Source organism: Pipistrellus kuhlii, unplaced genomic scaffold, assembly GCF_014108245.1.
Source record: "Pipistrellus kuhlii isolate mPipKuh1 unplaced genomic scaffold, mPipKuh1.p scaffold_m20_p_3, whole genome shotgun sequence".
Lineage (NCBI taxonomy): Eukaryota > Metazoa > Chordata > Mammalia > Chiroptera > Vespertilionidae > Pipistrellus > Pipistrellus kuhlii.
In genome coordinates, this window is record NW_023425529.1 from 162,113,652 (window position 1) to 162,131,928 (window position 18,277).

Here is an 18,277-nt window from a genome sequence, read left to right on the forward strand (position 1 = left end):
GGTTGGGGGTCACCACAACATGAGGAACTGTATGAAAGGGTCGTGGCATTAGAAAGGTTAGAACCACTGGTCTAGAGTGAAAGTCCTTTCTAAGTGATGGGTCCATTCTTGCTGAGTCTCTTACATAAACCGTACTCATACTATCCAGTTCTGATCTCTGTAAAATGGATGGAGAACATAAAAGATATAAAGACACTGAACAACCTTTTAGATTATTTGACATTTTCCCCAGACTTTTTCCCCCCCTTTTCCTGGATTTATTGGCGTTATGCTGGTTAATGAAATTACACAGGTTTCAGGTGCACAGTTCCACAACACATCTGTATACTGTACTGAGTTCACCACTCAAAGTCAAGTCTCTGTTCATCACCATTGATTCCCCCTTTATCCTCCTCCATTTCCTCCTACCCCTATCCCTTCAGCAATCACCACACTGTTGTCTGTGTCCATGAATTTTTTTCTCTTTTTTGCTCAGTCCCCCCACCAAGCCCCACCTCCTGCCCCCCTCTGCCTAGAGCTGTCAGTCTAGCCTGTTCTCTATAAGTCTGCTCTGTTTTGCTTTTTAGATCATTTTATTCTTTAGATTACACACATGAGTGAAATCATATGGTGTTAGCTTTCTCTGACTGGCTCATTTCATTAGCATAAATTTCTCCAGGTTCATCCATGAACCCTGCACCCCGGTGTCCCCTTATATAACATCGCAAAGGGCAAGATTTCCTTTTTTATGGCTGAGAAGTATTCCATTGTGTAAATGGACCACAGCTGTTATCCTCTCACCTACTGATAGACACGGGCTGCTTCCAAATCTTAGCTATTGTAAATAATGCTGCAGTGAACATAGGGTGCATATATTCTTTCGAATTAGTGTTTTGGGTTTCTTTGGATATATTCCCAGAAGTGGAATTACTGGGGCATAGACAGCTCCACTTTTAATTAAAAATAAATATTTTTATTGGTTTCAGAGAGGAAGGGAGAGAGAAACATCTATGATGAGAATCATTGATTGGCTGCCTGTTACATGCCCTCTACTGGGGATTGAGGCTACAATCCATGTGCCCTGACTTGGAATTCAACCGTCACCTCCTGGTTCATAGGCCGACGCTCAATCACTAGCAACACCGGCTGGGCTCCATTTTTAATTTTTTTTGTGGTAACTTCATACTGCTTTCCACAGTGGCTGTGCCAGTCTGCACAAGGGTTCCCTTTTCTCCACATTCTGACCAACACTTACTTGTTTGCCCCAGGCTTTTAATAACGTACAAGGGGCATAAAGGGACTTTTAGAAATGAGCACACCTGACTGTTGGATAGCACGCTGCTGAACTTTCTGGAGCACAGGTGTGTGGGTTACCTGAGAGTCCTGAAAGCCATCAGCTTCTTATAAGAGAGTGGAGAATATCAAGTTGTTTGACAAACCTTACTCCATGCTGATGTACCTCAGTTCCTCAGTTCCCAGTGTTGGGGATGTCAGTGTTTTCCAGTTAAATTTCACATTTGCCCAGATCCATGATGATATCTTAGGATAAATTATTGGGAGTATAATTCTGTGTGGATGTTTATGGCCGTGCCTGGATAGGCACGAGTGTGCATGGATGGATGTGGGTGTGTGAGGACATGTGTGATGCAACACATACATGCACTGTATCTTTGAGAGACTATCAGATTACTTTCCAAAATTACTGTACCAGTTTTTACTTCCATCAGATTGTAGGTGAATCCCATTTTAACCTTCTCTTTTCAACATTGAATTTGATAAGATGATAATTAAAAAAACCCACAAATTTGCTTCATTGGATAGGTGAAATATTAAATGGCATTTTGTTTTAGCTTGCATTTTTTTTTATTTAGAAGTTGAATGTTTTCCTTTTAAAACAGTGTTTCACTGTGAATGGATGAACATACACTCTGCTCATTTTCTTTATTCAGGTTTATTTCATGTTGATTTGCATCCACTTTTTATACATTAAGGGTATTAAAGTTTTCATCTTCATTTCACGGCAAAATGTTTACATTAGTTTGCTTTTGTCTTATAGTGAGAGTCATAAGTATAAAATCACCTCAGTGTAAACCTTGGATTTTAACATTAAATACAGATAGTATTTAGGGGTAATTTTAATATTTTTTTCTTCACTTGAGTGATTAGTATATATTTGTTTATCATTATTCAGTGTAATTATCAAGATTCTGAGGCCCGAGTTCACAGTAGTCCTGTGCATTCTTGTATCTTCTTGGGTAAATGATTACAGCACAGTACAAGTATAGCACATCAGATCTTTTTGGCTGTTGCATAATATCTTACTTCCTTTGTTTAAAAGTATTAATGATTTGGAGTACCTAGTATGGGTCTTATTTTTCTGTTGTTTCTTTTGCTTTTCAGAAAAATCAGGGTTTGAGTGAAAATATCTTACGCCACCTATATTGATAGGCCCCAAATCCTGTTTTGCAGAGAAGGGAAGAAGGATGAGGAGGGAGAGATGTATGTTCAACCTCTAACTTTGTCTCATAGCTGAGCTTGAGGGTCAGTTATAAAGCCACACTTGTCTTTGACCTGGTGAGCTTTTAGATTAACCCAGATAAAGACATTATTTATTTTTTGAGGTTATTATAACTTTAGCAGTTCTTTTGAAAACCTGTTGTTTTTTAAATTTAGATACCTTGTTTGAAATGATGTGCAGCATAAAAGATAAAGGTTTGCCTTACTATTATCCAAATGTGTAGCCTGTGAGTTAAGATGGCTATGGAATATTTGGGTGTTTCATTCTCCTTTTATGATGCCATGAGCTAGGTGCCCCTCCCCCAACACACACTCACACACATACACACACACACACACACACACACACACACGCACGCACGCACACAGCTTGAGTAGGAGGGAAGTCACAAAATGAAACACTCTCATGGGGTTTTGTAACTCTGGAGAAATCCTGTCTGTACACTTAGGTGTTGCAGAGCATTTCCAGGCCGGAAGTGGGGACTGTAGAGACGCCTTCCTCCCACGCATGTAACCCCTTCTTTTTCCTGACAAACTGTAAAGAGGCTCCTCTGGGAGCTGCACGACCAAGTCCGACTTTGGGGTGGAAAGGATAAGAGCCGGTTGGTGTGGAGGTGGGTTTCTGTGGTGACTGTAGGCCCGACCTCTCCTGCAGTGATGGTGGCCCTTTCCGCCCACCTCACAGGCCTTTGTCGGAGTGAGCAATGGGCAGGTGTGGGCCCTGGTCCTGGAAACCCTGCCTCCCCCTGGGAAGGGAAAGGGCCGGTGGTGGCGGTGTGCTGTTCTTGCCATCTACCTACCCGGACCCCGTGCAGCCTCACACCTTGCAGGCTTCTGGGGTCTCCGTGGGAGTTGTGGAGGACCACTGGTCCCTGTTCAAACTCCTAGCCTTGGGTGACTTGGTTTTTGTTAAAAAGAGAGTTAGGTTTGTTGTAAAAGGAAAAAAGCATGCTGCAATTTAGATTTTCCAGTGGAGGAGTCAGATTAGTGGCTTGTTACTTTTAAAATTAGCTGATAAATTCAGTATGTTAGATGAGCAGAAAAGGTCTCTGCCGCCTGCTGTGTTACTCTCAGGGGACACCCCGGGCCTCCGTGCCGAGTGCATGGGGAGCTGCAGGGTCGTGGGTGTCCTCCTGGAAACTATTTCTGCTTGAGGACCACGGCAGTGGTTGCGCGTGGACCTACGCTGCCTGGTTCTGAGTTCCAGCTCTGCAGTTTCCGGTGGTGTGACCTCAGGCAGACTCTTCTCCCGGGCTTGGCGACTCGTCTATAAAATGAGGTAACAGGCGTACCCTTCTCTCAGGGAAGCAAAGATTAAAGGACCAAACGCACCACTGCGCGGCCTGGCCCCGGCAGCTCTCAGGTGGACTCTGAAGAATAAATCGTGAGGCTTTGAGGAAATTTGGAGGTCGTCACAGGCCTGGGCCTCTGACACCTGCTTCTTGGCCATGCGTAGTTGGTCTAATCAGAGCTCTGGGGGTAGACCTCACTCCTAGTGCGATCGAGGGGTTCGGCTCCTTGTTAGGACCTGAACTCGTGAGTGAAGTAGGCAGGCCATCAGAGGTGGGGTCCGGGAACCCACAGGCCACGAAGAGGACACTGGTTCACTGAGTGCTGGGGCCACGTGGCCTGTTTTGGCTCTGCTCCCTGCCTCTGCTGCAGTCTTTCTGTAGGCAGACTTCTCTGCCCATCCCACCTGCAGCTGCTGTGGCTGGGGTAGAGGAATCCTGTGGGTGGTGGGCAGCGGGGACTCACCCTGGGGAATAGGGTTGGATTGGCAGCACCTCTGACACCCATGGCTTCCCCTTTAGGGACTGAGGCTAGGAGGAGGGCGGGCCTGGGGCAGTTAAACACAGTACAGGCTTTGTTTAAGAGAAGCACTCAGTGCAGCGGCTCATTGGTTCAGACGTCGTCATAAAAAAAACACCCAAGAAATAATAGGGTGCAACTTCCTGACAAATCAGATCCTAGCCCGCTGTTGTGTGTCCCCATCAGGTCCTGCTGAACAGTCTCTACCACGCAGCAGGCGAGAGAACGCAACCCAGGTGCTTTCCAGAGCAACCGAGTGCAAATCTGCCACAAACATCAGAAAGCAGGACATAAACAAATAGTGAAAAAGTGGTTCTGCAACCCCGTTATGTGTTCTTCCAGGCAGGTTTACATTTGGGCCTGTTCTAGAATAAGTTTAATATTTTTCTGGCCGAAAAGCAAGAGTTAAGATGACTGACGGAGGCGGATTATGGATTAGAAGAGCAGATGCTGTGGCTCAGTCTGCTTCTTTCTAGGAAGGATTGTAATTGGGGAGTGAGATACTGAATTCAGTGAGAAATAGAACGGCACAGCTTGGCTTGAGCAGGCGGCAGTTCCTGCGCTGTGCATTTTGGAGTGGAGTGGAAGATAATAGTTTAAGCGATTCAGCATTTGACTGACCTTCAGGTCCAGCTTGGCCGGCAGGAGTGGGATGGAAATGCTAATTTATATTTCACTCTGAAGAGGTGGGCTGTGGTGGCGGAGGCAGGAGGCCGATGGAGGCGCTACTGCAGAGGAACTGAAGAATCTTAGCACTTCAGAGCCGGAAGAGACTGGAGAACTCCGAATCCAACGAAAAGAAAAAGTAACAACGGGATTTAACCTACGCTGTTCATTTGAGTCCCAATTTTGCTTATCATGGAGAGGAAGAAAAATTGTAACGTGTTAATTGCTGATGTCACGGCCCCTGGCAGAGAACTCAGGGTCTCACTTGAATTTCAGAAAAGCTGGCAGTTTCAACCCCTGTTCCTGGCGCCAAAAGCAAATCCACCCTCTCTGCCCCCCTCCCCACCCCATCTACCACACCTGTTCCTTTTTCTTTCCTCAGAGTCTGCTGGAGTTGGTCAATTTAACTCCTACCTCTTCCCCTTCCCTTTACTGATGGACACGGGTTTCTTGTGAGGGAAGGATTGGCACTTGCTGGTCATTTTTTCTCCACTTGGTTGCTTTTCTGCTCCCCAGCTGACTCTGCAGGCCTGTGCCTCAGGGCCAGCTCTGTGGTCATGCGCTCTGCTCCATTGTCTCTCGCTGTCACCTTGGTTACTTTTCCATGGATGCTCCGTGGGGTCCTGAACTCTGGTCCATGGCTTTCTGCCTCCATCCTCATCTCCCTCATCATCCTCAGATTTTGTTATCCTTGCGACTGTATCTTTTGTTAGAAGATGACAATAGTTTTATGCTTTAATTACAAAAATACACCAAGTCCTCACTTAATGTTGCCAAGAGGTTCTGCAACTTTTAAGTGAAATGGACGTATAATGAAACCAGTTTTACCAAAGGCCAGTTGATATACACAAGAGTTAACGTTTTTATGGCATCTCGCCAATGTTATAACAAAATGATGTTGAGTCAGATGTCATTATTCGAGCACCTATAGGGTTTATTTAGAAATTCAAATTGTATCAGAAAAATCATAGTCCAGGGCTACTTTTATTACCTTTTGGTGATGATTTTGGGGACTAACACCTTAGATGTGTGTGTGTGTGTTTAAACATACACATATACTATACAAAATTCACATAAATGAACTCACATTCTGTTTCCTGCTATTTTGTTCCACAAGTTGTCCTAGGCTTTTTCATGTGGGTAAGCATAAATGGATAATTAAAAAAACAAACGAACTGGTGGTGACCTCTGCATCCCTGTTACCACCTCATTTCACAGCCCTCTCTTGTCCGTCCATGCTTCTCCACCCCAGCCAGGTGATTGTGAAGCCAAGGACAAACTTGATGCCATTTCATTAAATATTCTAGTATGTATCTCTTAAAGATAAAAGCGCTTACACATACTCAAGACAAACAGTAATTCATTAGCATTGCCAGATAGCTAGTGTTTGCATTTCTCCATTTATCAAGATCTCACATGCATCAAGATCTAACATGGCATTTTGTTTTGGATGTGCCCTCATTTATTTGAACCTACCGGTGGGCATTTAGGTTGTTTCCTGCAGCTTGCCTTTATGGTAAGCAGAACTGTGGTAAATATCCTTGTGTGGTGGACTCTCATAATGGTGTCTTCCAGGTGGTGGTGCTGGCTAGAGGCATTGATTTTTCGCTTCCCTGTGCCCCCCCTTCCCTGTCCTAGGAGTGCTCTGATCTTGCCACACAGATTTAAATATATTTATATTAATTTATTTTGTATTATTTTCAGCAAGAACCTTGATCTTAAGCTCCTGTTGGCTATTTGCCAGATCCTAGCTTTATTTTTCCCACTTTATTCTTTTATTTACTTGGAATCTATTTTTTATGTGATGAACCATGCTTCTTAGTTTTTTAAAAGATGTTTTTATTGATTTTTAGAGAGAGAGGAAGGGTGTGAGATTAGAGAGATAGAAACATCAATGAGAGAGAAACATCCATCGGCTGCCTCCTGCACACCCCCTACTGGGTATCAAGCTGGCAAACTCGTGCACGTGCCCTGACCTAGAATGGAGCCGGCAACCTTTTGGTCCATGTGTCGATACTCAACCACTGAGCCACACCAGCTGGGCTCTAACTCAATTTTTTTTTTTTTTGCATAGTGCTTCATATCTCATTGTTTTGTAATCTCACTATGATGTTCTTTCCGTAGCAAAGACAAGCACACAGCAGGTGGCTGACATGGGAAACAGGCCAGCACATGAACAGCTCAGGAGAGATAGCTGCGTGGTCTCCAGCACCTTACCACTCTCCTTTGTCGGTTCTGTAACAGTTACCCAACATGTGGCAACCTTGAGCTTCGACATTGTTACCCTGCGGTTTCTGTGGGTCAGGAGTCTGGCTCTAGCTGCACTGGGCCCCCAGCTCAACACCCAAAGGTGGTGTACCCTGAGTGTTGGGGGTGGGGTGGTGACTACGTCACTCACTTGCCTGGTTGTTGTAGGATTCCGTCCCTTGAAGGTTCTTGGCTGGGGTTCACTCTGTTTCTGGGCACGTTGGCCCCTCCATGGGGCAAGTTACCATTATCTAGGGGACTGAGTGAGCCAGGGAGAGACAAGAGACAGCGCCCCCCCCCCCTTGTCTCTCTGTCTCTCGCTCTCTCTGACAAAGGGAAAGAGAGAGAAGCCAGTAAGCCAGAAGTCTTGGTCTTTGAGATCTAACCTGGCCTTTGCAGATTCAGCCACCAGATGACCCTAGGCCAGTGGTTCCCAGCGTGGGGCACATGCCCCACAGGGGGGGCTGTTTGATTTTTAAGGGGGGCAATTCGAGAATGAGTTATTAACAGTGACTTTTTTGCATTCCTTAGGGTTCTAGGGGCCTCGTATACGGTATATAAATATATAGTGACATTTATGCATTTCCATTCTTTATTATATGTTTTTAAACTTTATTTGCTGTATTTTCATATCCCTTCATATTACTATTATTTTTTATAACAATTTCTTAGTGATTTTCTTCCTCAGTATTTCAGCTGTCCTTTCGTTCTTTTATTTTTCTCTATCACGGATGCCGTGTTCTTTGGAAGCTTGTGTAGACCAGGTTAATGGCCTTTTAGGCTTCCTCCACATGAATATGAATTCACTTTTTGAATAATTGGGAGGAGGAGCTCAGGATTTTAGAGGTGCTTAGGTGGGGCATGGCCATAAAAAGGTGGGAACCACTGCCCTCAGGCCCAAAATGCTGCCTGTGAGGCCCTTCGAGGGCCAGCCTCTCCTCTGGGCTGTTTGACCCCTTCAGTCTGAGCTTTGGGGTCTTTGCTGTAGGGCACATGTGTCAAACACAAGGCCCTCGGGCCAAATCCGTCCCGCCAGGCCTTGCAATGTGGCCCGCACCATGCTGTCATCACTGCACTCCGCTGCGTTTCCATCACAATGACAGTTTATGACAGTTCAGTAAACCATTCGGCCCGCGATTTAGGCTGGATTTTAGATTTTGGCCCCTTCTCTGATTGAGTTCGACACCCCTACTGTAGGGCTTTCTTTCCATACAAACATCTGCTCTTAGAGGTCTTCTAGTATAGTGGCAGGAGTAACTAATTAGTAGCCTGCATAGTAAATTAAGAAGTGCATAGAGTCAGGAAGTAGTAGGAAGCATGGGGGCTGCACCTGGAGGAGGGCGGTGAGAACTGAGGATGCCAAGAGGGCACTTGGTTCTCCTGGGCAGCGTCCAGCCCTGCTGGTCTCTCACCAGCAGCTGACTGTCCCTGCCCTCTCCCTTTCCAGGTAAAGTAAGCAACCAGCTCAGACCATCTCCCTCCACCTCCTCGCCCTGAGCTGTGCCTTGCTGTCTGGTAGTGAGACTTTATCTCTCTGGCAGCCTTCTAAAGGGGTGTGGGCGGGCAGGCGGTCCCTGGTCTCGGGGTCTCTGTCTTGCTGAAGACTTTGTATGTTATCCTAGGGCGGTGGTCGGCAAACCACGGCTTGTGAGCCACATGTGGTTCTTTGGCCTCTTGAGTGTGGCTCTTCCACAAAATACCACGTGTGGGCGCATCTGTACAGTGCAATAGAAACTCCGTGGCCCATGAGCAGAAGTCCGTTTTCAGCCTGGGTGAATCTATTTTGAAGAAGTGGCATTAGAACACTCAAGGGACTAAAGAGCCGCATGTAGCTCAAGAGCCGAGGTTTGCCGACCACTGTCCTAGGGTGATGAGAGACAGTCAGGCTGAGCGTGTTTTAGAAAGAGGGAGGACAGGAAGGAGGAGACCAGTGAGGGGATTCAGAGTGTGGCTGGTGGTGGGGAGTTGGCCTGTGGGTTAGGGCTGTCCTCACCTGGGCCACTTGTTAAGCGGTGTGGTCATCAGCACCCTTGTTTGGGCTGTCCCAGGTTAGATTGGTTTGCATTTCTAAAGCCTGGAACATGGAAGCACAAGTAAGGTTCTAAATTAACTAAAATAATCGTATTCAATTTTTTAGTTTTCATTTTTAATTGGTTCAGCTCTTTCTAGCAGCATTATGTCTTGGTAATACGTTTTACTGTTATTGCCACTATTTTTAAAATCTTTGTTATTGCTACTGTAAATATTAGCTAATATAAGGAAATCAACTTTTATTTTCATTAAATATGAGTATAATAAATAGGCTAATTATAGAAACTAAGAAAAACTACAGTTATGGCAAAAGAGTACCTTTGCTGTTGGTTTGTATGTTAATATATTTAGCAGTTTGACAGAGACACATCTCTTGGTTGCCTCTCACATTCACCCTATCTGGGACTGGGGATTGAACCTGCAACTCAGGTATATGCCCTTGACCAGGAATTGAACCTTTGACCCTTAGTTGCATGGACCAGTGCTCTAACCCACATGTGTCAAACACAAGGTCCGCGGGCCAAATCCGTCCCGCCAGGCCTTGCAATGTGGCCCGCACCGCGCTGTCATCACTGCACTCCGCTGCGTTTCCATCACAATGACAGTTTATGACTGTTCAGTAAACCATTCGGCCCGCGATTTAGGCTGGATTTTAGATTTTGGCCCCTTCTCTGATTGAGTTCGACACCCCTACTCTAACCCCTTAGAAACACTGGCCAGGGCGGCATCTTAAGTATAAGGATTTTGTAGGAAAATAAGTCCAATGCACTTATCTTAAAATTAATTACAATTTCAGTAATGCCTTAAAAAAACACACACCAAAAGACAACCTGTTATGATGCTTATAATCAAGTACATGCAGGTCATAGCTCTGGGCTACAAAGTGTAAGGAAGAAAACTAATGGGTAACTAATATTTTTGTTAATTCAGCGTCTGTGGTTGTGTGATTGAAGTTTAGCACTAACTGTAAACCTGTCGGAGTGACTTCATGTTGGAAAGTCCCAAGGAGGGCTGTCATAGGATTCATTTCAGTATGTGCTCATGCTGGTCATGGTGTTCCCAATGGTGTGGCATATTGCATGGCCTTGGACTGTCCTACTGTCAGAAGAAAGAGTGGAGATGAAACAGGTCAGGCCTCGTTCCCTGCCCACACGCCTAATGCCCTAGAGTCCTGGGGTGCTGAGAGGGGACACTGAGCAGGTCGGGGTGCGGTCCAGGCATGCGGGCTCCATACCAAGGAGAGTGGCGACTCTGAGTCCACGGCGGGTTTGCCACAGGATCTCATAAACCTTGCTTACACCAGCACTGTCACCAGTGGGCAGGTTTTTGAAGGCATTTCTATCCACAGAGACAACTTTGCAGCTGGCCTGGGCCCTTCCTGCTTTGAGCACCGGCAGACCAGCACCCCAGGAGCCCTCAGAACTTGCTTGGTCCGGGAAGACCAGGATGATTGGTCACCTGTGTGTGGGTTTTTAAAGGTTTGCATGTCATGCTGTGATTCTTGTAGACGCTCTGGGTTGAGGTATGGCTGGTGCTGCTGTCCCTGGTCTGCAGGTAGTGACAGTGGAGGCTTGGACCTCAGAATCACCCAGGCAGGGGGACCGGTGAGAGGGTGTCCTGGGAATGAAGCAGAGCAGGGGAGTGGGCAGTCCTCTCTGCAGGTGACAGGCCAGGTATCGGACTCAGTGGGTTGTCTTTTTTTTTTTTTTTAATATATTTTATTGATTTTCCACAGAGAGGAAGGGAGAGGGATAGAGAGCTAGAAATGTCGATGAGAGAGAAACATCGACCAGCTGCCTCTTGCACACCCCCCTACTGGTGATGTGCTGCAACCAAAAAACATGCTCTTGACCGGAATCGAACCCAGGACCCTTCAGTCCGCAGACCAACACTCTGTCCACTGAGCCAAACTGGTTTCGGCTCAGTGGGTTGTCTTAAATTTGACCACACATGAATCAAATCAATAGGGAGGTTTTTTTTTTTTTTTTTTTTTTCCTTTCAGGAAAGATGACTAATTCCCTATTATACTTACTTGATTCCTATCACACTTCACCAGTGAGGTCTTGGTTAGGTTTTCAGTTTTCCTTTGGAGTTTATACTCCACGAAGGGGGTGGTGTTTTAGAGAAGCACCATTATGAAGGCTGAAGCTGTGATTCTGGGTAGGTTTTGGGTGATGACGCTGGTCCTGAGTTAGTTTGTGTGGGTTTGCGAGAGATCAACTTTTTTCCTGAATTCCACAATGTCGTAAGTGAGTCTAGTATAGTGTGCTTAAAGGGTGGAGGCGGGGCTTGGCCCAGCGATGTGAGTGCTACAAGGTCTCCCCTGCACCAGTTGTTGTTGTTCTCAAAGAGAGAAGTCCCGGAGGAGCTGTGCACCTTCGGATGGGTGGACACACAACTGTCTGAGGATGCTGTCTGTTCCCACACACGGCCTGGAGCAAGCAGAGTGTGTGTCTGGTTGGGGTTGGTCTTCAAGTCCACAAATAATTTGTGTCACCTTCATAAAGAGCAAATCAGAAGGAGTCTCTTGGTGGCTGGGGTGAGGGGGTGGGGAGAGGCTTGGTTTCAGGTGTTATTTGGGAAAATCTCTTGTGCTGTATCTCTTGGCATTTAAGAGTAGGATGAAACTGTATTGGAACTGGTTTAGGTTAGTCGTATGTGGAAGCTAGTCATATGTGGACCTGTCCTGTTCTGGTATTTCTCGCTGTAATATCTTTTTTTTTTTTTTTTTTTTTTTTTTTTTTAATTTATTTATTTATTTTTTTTTACATATTTTAATGATTTTTTTTTGCCCCCCTCCCTCCCTCCCCCATAGCCCCTCCCTCCCCATAGTTTTATGTCCATCGGTTGTACTTATATGCATGTATACAAGTCCTTCGGTTGATCTATTATCTCCCCCAGATCCTCCTCCCCTCCCCGCTGTAATTTGACAATCTGCTTGTTGCTTTACTGTCTCTATATCTATCTTTTGGTTCATCAGTTTATAATGCTCTTTATTATCCACAAATGAGTGAGGTCATGTGGTGTTTCTCTTTCATTGATTGGCTTATTTCACTCTCTCGCTGTAATATCTTTAACTGCTCAGTTGTTGGAAACAATTCTGCTTTGTTCTAGCAACCTGCTACCTGGCTGACCAGATGCCACTGTAGTTCATATATTCCCAAGGTTCTTGCTCCTTCCAGAAAGGACTTGTAAAGTGTTGTGTTTGTCTAAGATCAGGAAACCTAAATAAATTATTTTGGTCATAACTATTTGTCTTTGACACTTTGCAGTCAGTCATATTACATAAAGACATTTCAATCCACACATTCCCTCTGGGGAGCGCGACCACCACGCCAACCCCCCTCCCCCCAAGGCATGCATCTCCTAAACTCTAAGGGACCCCACAAGACTTGTAAACAGGGGATCAATGGGCAGCAGCAGCTTGTCCCAGCCTAGTCCTCTGATTTTGCCCTCCTTTCTCTGACTTCCCAGAGAGCTAAGGCAGCGCAGCCTAGGCTCCCCTGTTGCTGCTTCTATGCTAGGCCCGTCCTTGTTTCACTGTCCCCAGCTTTAATAAATGTTCCCTCATAGAAAAAACAAAAGAACCAAAGCTACATGCAGCTGTTAAGGTTTGCTTCAAAAGTACATTCAGTGACTACCCAGGTCATGAAAAGAAGCACTTTTCATTTTTTTGTTTTGTTTCATTTTGAGGCTCTGACCAACTCGAAGGCCCTTGTTCAGTTCTCAGGCCGAATCACCAGGTTGCTTTCAAGATAGTCAAATGAACGTTCACGTCCACCTGCAATACGCCTTTGCCAGCCTTAGACATTACCACTTAAAATACATGTGCCATTTAATAATAAAAACATCACTTCATTACTGTCCCAAGGGCTAAGCTTTAAAGAGTAAAATCTTCAAATGACCTTCTTTTGCTAATTAAGTAAGTAACTCATGGGCTAAGGCAGCCACTTGTGGACATGGGTGTTTCCCTCCAGGGCTTTCTGCAGTTCTTTGCATAGTGGTGACCATTTTGCCTTCTTTTCCCCCCCTCCCTTTTCTTTGAATTTATTGTGTTAATAAAATTATACAGGTTTCAGGTGCACAGTTCCACAACATACCATGTATACACTGTATTGTGTTGATGCTACTTATACCACCCTCTGACAGGGATGGTGTGTTAAAAACCAGCCTTGTCGCTCTAGTAGCTGTTGTATTTATTATGACTGTTGTTGTTTTCTCAGGCCGGTCTAATTGAAGCCAACGGGGAACTAAAGGTCTTCATAGACCAGAACCTTAGTCCTGGAAAAGGTAAGGGCTCCTACTCTGGAAATGTGAGTTTGTTGATAAATGTGTGAAGTTTGCTGTATTTGTGAATTTCTCTACATGAAAGCCCTTGTCAGCTGTGGAAACCCACCTTGGAGCCCCCGGCATGGACTGGGAGGAGTAGCATTCAGAAGTCATTCAGACACACACACACCCTGCACACACACATCAGTGGCTGAGTTTATTTTGGTTTGTAAGTCGCATACCATTGGCAAAAATTTAGGAAATGTGGAAAAGTGTAAGGAAGAAAATACAGGACACCTGTGTTCTGTCCACCTCAGGGCCTGGACTGGGGGTGTGCTCTCCAGGCCTTTGCTCTGCGGCCAGCCCTGAAGCAGACGGACAGAAGCTCCAATCTGAGGGCTCACGGTGCGGGGCACACTTCAGAGTGTGAGCAAGAATTCACGTCCATGTATCCTCGTTCGTTCTCTGGGGTTCAGGGTTGCTCTCCATCACTAGAATTCAGGGAGGATCGGTTAAAGCCACGCCTTCCCAGCGGCCCCTCAATTTGCAGTTTCCCTCTGAGAACATGCTGGGTGCTTCCTCAGGTAAAGTCGTAGCCGTGGAATTACTGGATCCACGTCAAAGATATGTGCCTTTGAAGCGCTGATGTGTGATGCTTGGCTGATTGTAAAGCTGCGTTGGTGTGGAGCTTTGATATCAAGTTCGAGCAAGCCCATTTTGGTGCAGCTCATTATACTATTGCTCAGAGCAGACCCGAGGGAGAGCCTGGTTTGTCTTAAGGAGGTTTTGCTTGCAGGGGTGAATGGAGTCCAGGTGTGTGGCTCCAGCTGTCAAGTCCACTGTCTGGGTCAGCCAGGCTGGGCCCAGAGGCCTTGTGCAGTGTTAGGGCTTAGGTTCTGTTTGCGGATTACTTCTTTCTGCTTTTTCTAATGACTGTCATACCTAAGATTATCTTTTTACTCTAACAATGAGGCCCTGCCTAATAAGTGATCTTTTGATGCCTACTATAGCCTTGAAACTGGTGCGGGGCCCTCATTCGGTCTTCCTGCTGTGTCCCAGCCCCTTCACGTCTGTCCATCCATTATTGGGGAGCACTGGACAGGAACCCAGCCATCTCCTGCCCCATTCATTTCCCTCTCCCGGAAAGCTAGGTCCCTGTGTCACTGAGCAAGTCTGCCCCCTCGGTTGCATCGGGACTTAACCTTCAGATGCCCATGGAGGCTCGTGCACACGGCTTTATGCTGGTGCCCATGCCCTTGGCCTGCACTCTGTCCAGGGCTTCACTGATCTCTTACTCCAGGCCTCGGCTCATGCCTGCTCTCCTGGTTTCACTGGTGGAATGCCATGGGCGTGCCCTGCACTCTTTTCTCCTCTGTCTGAGGATGGAGAGCACACGGAGGGATTCAGTGTTGGCACACTTTTTTTTATCTTGATACGTTGTGAAGGCTAATTTCTGGCATTCATAGATTGCGTGAGTGAAAAATTCAGTGTACGTAATTGAACATTTAAATTTTTTTAGAAATTTGAGGCATTTTCTATTAAAGTGATGAGTAGGAATAATAATGGGGGGAGGGGGGATCCACAAACTTTGCTCCCTTGGAAATGATGGAAGCCTTTCATTCTGGTGTTTATTTTGAATTTCTCTCCAAGTAAGCTTACTTATGACCAATCATTGGCTGTCTCCTTTTCCTTTCCTATTGAGCTTAATTGTGAGCCAAGGAATTGAATTGGAAGGATTGGAAAAATAATGGTTTCTTGACTCTGCTAAAATATGTTGCTGTTGGCTCCCTGCAACATTGAAAATACTACATGTCTCCCTTGGGCATGGTCTAGCTTCTTTGCAGCCCCCTCATCTTACCCTGTGTGTTCTTCAGCTCATGTTTTCGGCCTCACTCATCCCACTCGCCTTGACGATGCTGCTCGGACATTGGGAGTCCCCTGACCGCATGCCCAGGCCTCGCTCCTCCTCCTGACCAGTCTCGTCTGGTTGCCCCGTGGGTGGTGGAGTCCAGAGTCAGTCCTGGGACCAGTGCAGCCTCCAGGAGGCCAGGTTCCTTCTTTCTCCCAAGGCCCCTGTCTCTTCTACCTCACAGCAGGGCGTTAGTGAGAAGGCACATGGTGGCGTCTCCACAGCCCTGCTCTGCAACTCTCCGCGAGCCGCCATGTTTCTCCTGCTCCTTCCAGAGATCAGTTTTAACAACAGAGCTATTTGTCTGTTCATGCTGTTCTGGTCAGTGGTGCTTAGATGTGGAGAGAGTAGGACCAGGCCGTCTGGCCGTCACCCTTGTGCACTGACAGTGTTGGCACACTTTTTTTAATCTTGATACGTTGTGAAGGCTAATTTCTGGCATTCATAGATTGCGTGAGTGAAAAATTCATTATACGTAATAGCAGCAGCGTAATGCCTTTTGCTTCTGGTTCATGAGCTTAAGGATGGTTTTAAGCAGTGTTGTACTAACTTGGACTGTTCACTTTGGGTTATTTATTAGTATTTTATTTTGAGCTTGAAGACCCCAGTGAGCAACACATTGGGGTGTCATTTGATTCAGTGGTCACTATGGGCTCTTCCCAGGGGGCAGTTGGCAAAGGCGTGGGGTCACAGTGAGCAAGGCCCAGAGCCCAGGGGAGTGGTCAGCAGCATGTCCTGGAGAACCAGTCTCTCTGAGTGATTGTGAAGGAGCAGGGGCTGGTTCTCACTGTGCAGGTTTTGGTAATAAGGATGGGATGGTCCTGAGGAGAAGGCTGTGGCCCAGCCAGGAGAGAGGAGAGGCTGGGGCATCCAGAGGCAGGGACTGGCCTCGCCTCCTGCCCTGCACCTTGTACTGTGGGACTAGTTCACCATTGTTCTCACGCCCACCCACCCACCCACCGGGAATTCAGGAGCAGGCCAGCGCCTGATTACCGCCACTTCCTGGGAACCTCGCTGCCCTCGGCTAAGAACATCCTCAGATGAGGCCAGACCCAGCATCCAGTTCCCTCCTCGTCTGCTCCTATTGGAGTTCTGGCTTTGGCTCACTTCCTTGCACCTGGATTCTACTGTGCCCCTGCTCTGGGCCCTGCCACTCCTGCCCCATTGAGGTTCTCATTCTCACACCACTCCCAGTCTCGGCCTCCCTGCCCGCCCTGCTCCTGGATCACTCCTTTTCTTAGAGCTGCTGTGTTTCCAGACCCCTGTGCCAGCCAGAGTTCTCTCGAGAGGCAGACTTGGTGGAAAACATGTCCTGTATATGAAGGAGGTTTGTTTCAAGGAATCATCAGCCTGTGTGCTGTGGGCCTGGCAGTTTGAAATGGGCAAGGCAGGCCTGCAGCCTGGAAGCAGGCAGGAGCTGGGGCTGCAGTCTCAAGGCAGAACTCCTTCTCAGGGAAACCTCAGGTTTTGCTCTCAAGGCTCTCGGCTGGTTAGATTGTTTACTTAAAGTCTCCGTTTGTTGATCTCACCACTTCCACAAAGAGCTTCCAGACAGCCCCTAGGCTGGTGTTCGATTGGATAACTGGGGACTAGTAAGTGCCGTGGCAAACTAACACATAAAGTTGACCATTACACCCTGCCAGACTCAAAACTTTACTTCCCACAGAAAAACGCACCGACCTCACAGCCTTTGCCTCCACAGGCCCTGAAGACAAGGGTCCCGGTGCAGAGGTTTAGACAGTCAGTTCTGTGTGCAGTTTTAGTTGTGGCAGCCACCTGGGTTGCTTCCGATTGTTTGCTCACGGCTGTAACACTGGGAGTCTTTGCTCGCACATTTGTCTTTGTGATTTGGGCAGACGCTTAGGAGTGGAAACTGGGTCAAACAGCAAACGTATATATGGCTGCATTGTTTTGTTTCCAGTTGCTCCGCATCCTCACTAATGTGTGATGTCGTCAGTGTTTTCGACTTCATGTGCCTGTGGCCTCACGCTTTTGGAAGGAGTCTGTGGAGGGTGCTGTGCCTGTCACCCGAGGCCCTGCCCCTACCCTGCACCTCGACCTGGATGAGTTCCAAGCTCGGCTGATCGTCTCACTTTGTTTCTCATGGTTCTTGCTTGGATCTTTTCTTCCAGCCAAACAGTGGTGGTGCATAGGCAGCCTGCCCCCACCACCCAGGTGCCCACACAACCCTTCCTGCCAGGCTGCGCCCTGCCCTTCCCTTCCCCTGCACAGACCTGACCTTGGACCACAGCTCAAGTGTGCCCTTTTTCCTGTACTCTGGATCTCTGTTTGCACTTCATCACGCTTCTCGCCTTTTCAAACTGAAAATTTATTTATTATCCAGATAATATGTGCTCACTAAGAAAAACCCCAGCTGTGCCTGAGAGTACAGTTAGATGGGTAAATGTTTGTGAAAGTGCAAACTTACTATTTTGGGAACACTTTTCTGCACCCATTGTCCAAGCACACAGTGCTTGTGTGGTGATCCCCTTTGTGCTGTGTGTGACTTCAGTTTGTGGGAGCTGGGCTATTCTGTCAGTTTCTAATGCTACCTTTTGTTACCTGCCCCCTTATTAGTGGGGAGCTCTAATGCCTATTGATTGATTCGTGACATAAACCTGTCTTTTTCCTGAAGAGCTCTAAGGCCCCTTAGGCTAGACATGTGTAGGTCCCTGTCTTCAGCTCCCCGGAGGTAGGGCCCATCTCCATGTGCTCTTGCTTTAACCTGGAACACTGCTTCCTGTATCGTTGTCCTTGTCTAACTGGTGAGCAGGCATTCTCCTGGGACGAATGTCATTTTCCCTGCTTCAGTACTGTTTTCCAGCTTTGGGGTTCTGAGGTAGGAAAATG

At 46.8% G+C, this 18,277-nt stretch overlaps 1 protein-coding gene across 5 annotated transcripts in view; it reads left to right on the forward strand.

Annotated features, from left to right (window-relative positions):
* TFDP1 (transcription factor Dp-1) overlaps positions 1 to 18,277 on the forward strand; it is a 45,937-nt gene that overhangs the window by 9,438 nt on the left and 18,222 nt on the right. For 4 of the 5 annotated variants that reach the window (XM_036456442.2, XM_036456441.2, XM_036456443.2 and 1 more), the window contains exon 3: positions 13,473 to 13,539. The exons of the other annotated variant lie outside the window; for it this stretch is intronic. In XM_036456442.2, coding sequence (XP_036312335.1) covers positions 13,473 to 13,539 — 67 coding nt within the window. The remainder of the gene's footprint in view (positions 1 to 13,472; positions 13,540 to 18,277) is intronic. 5 annotated transcript variants of the gene reach the window in all.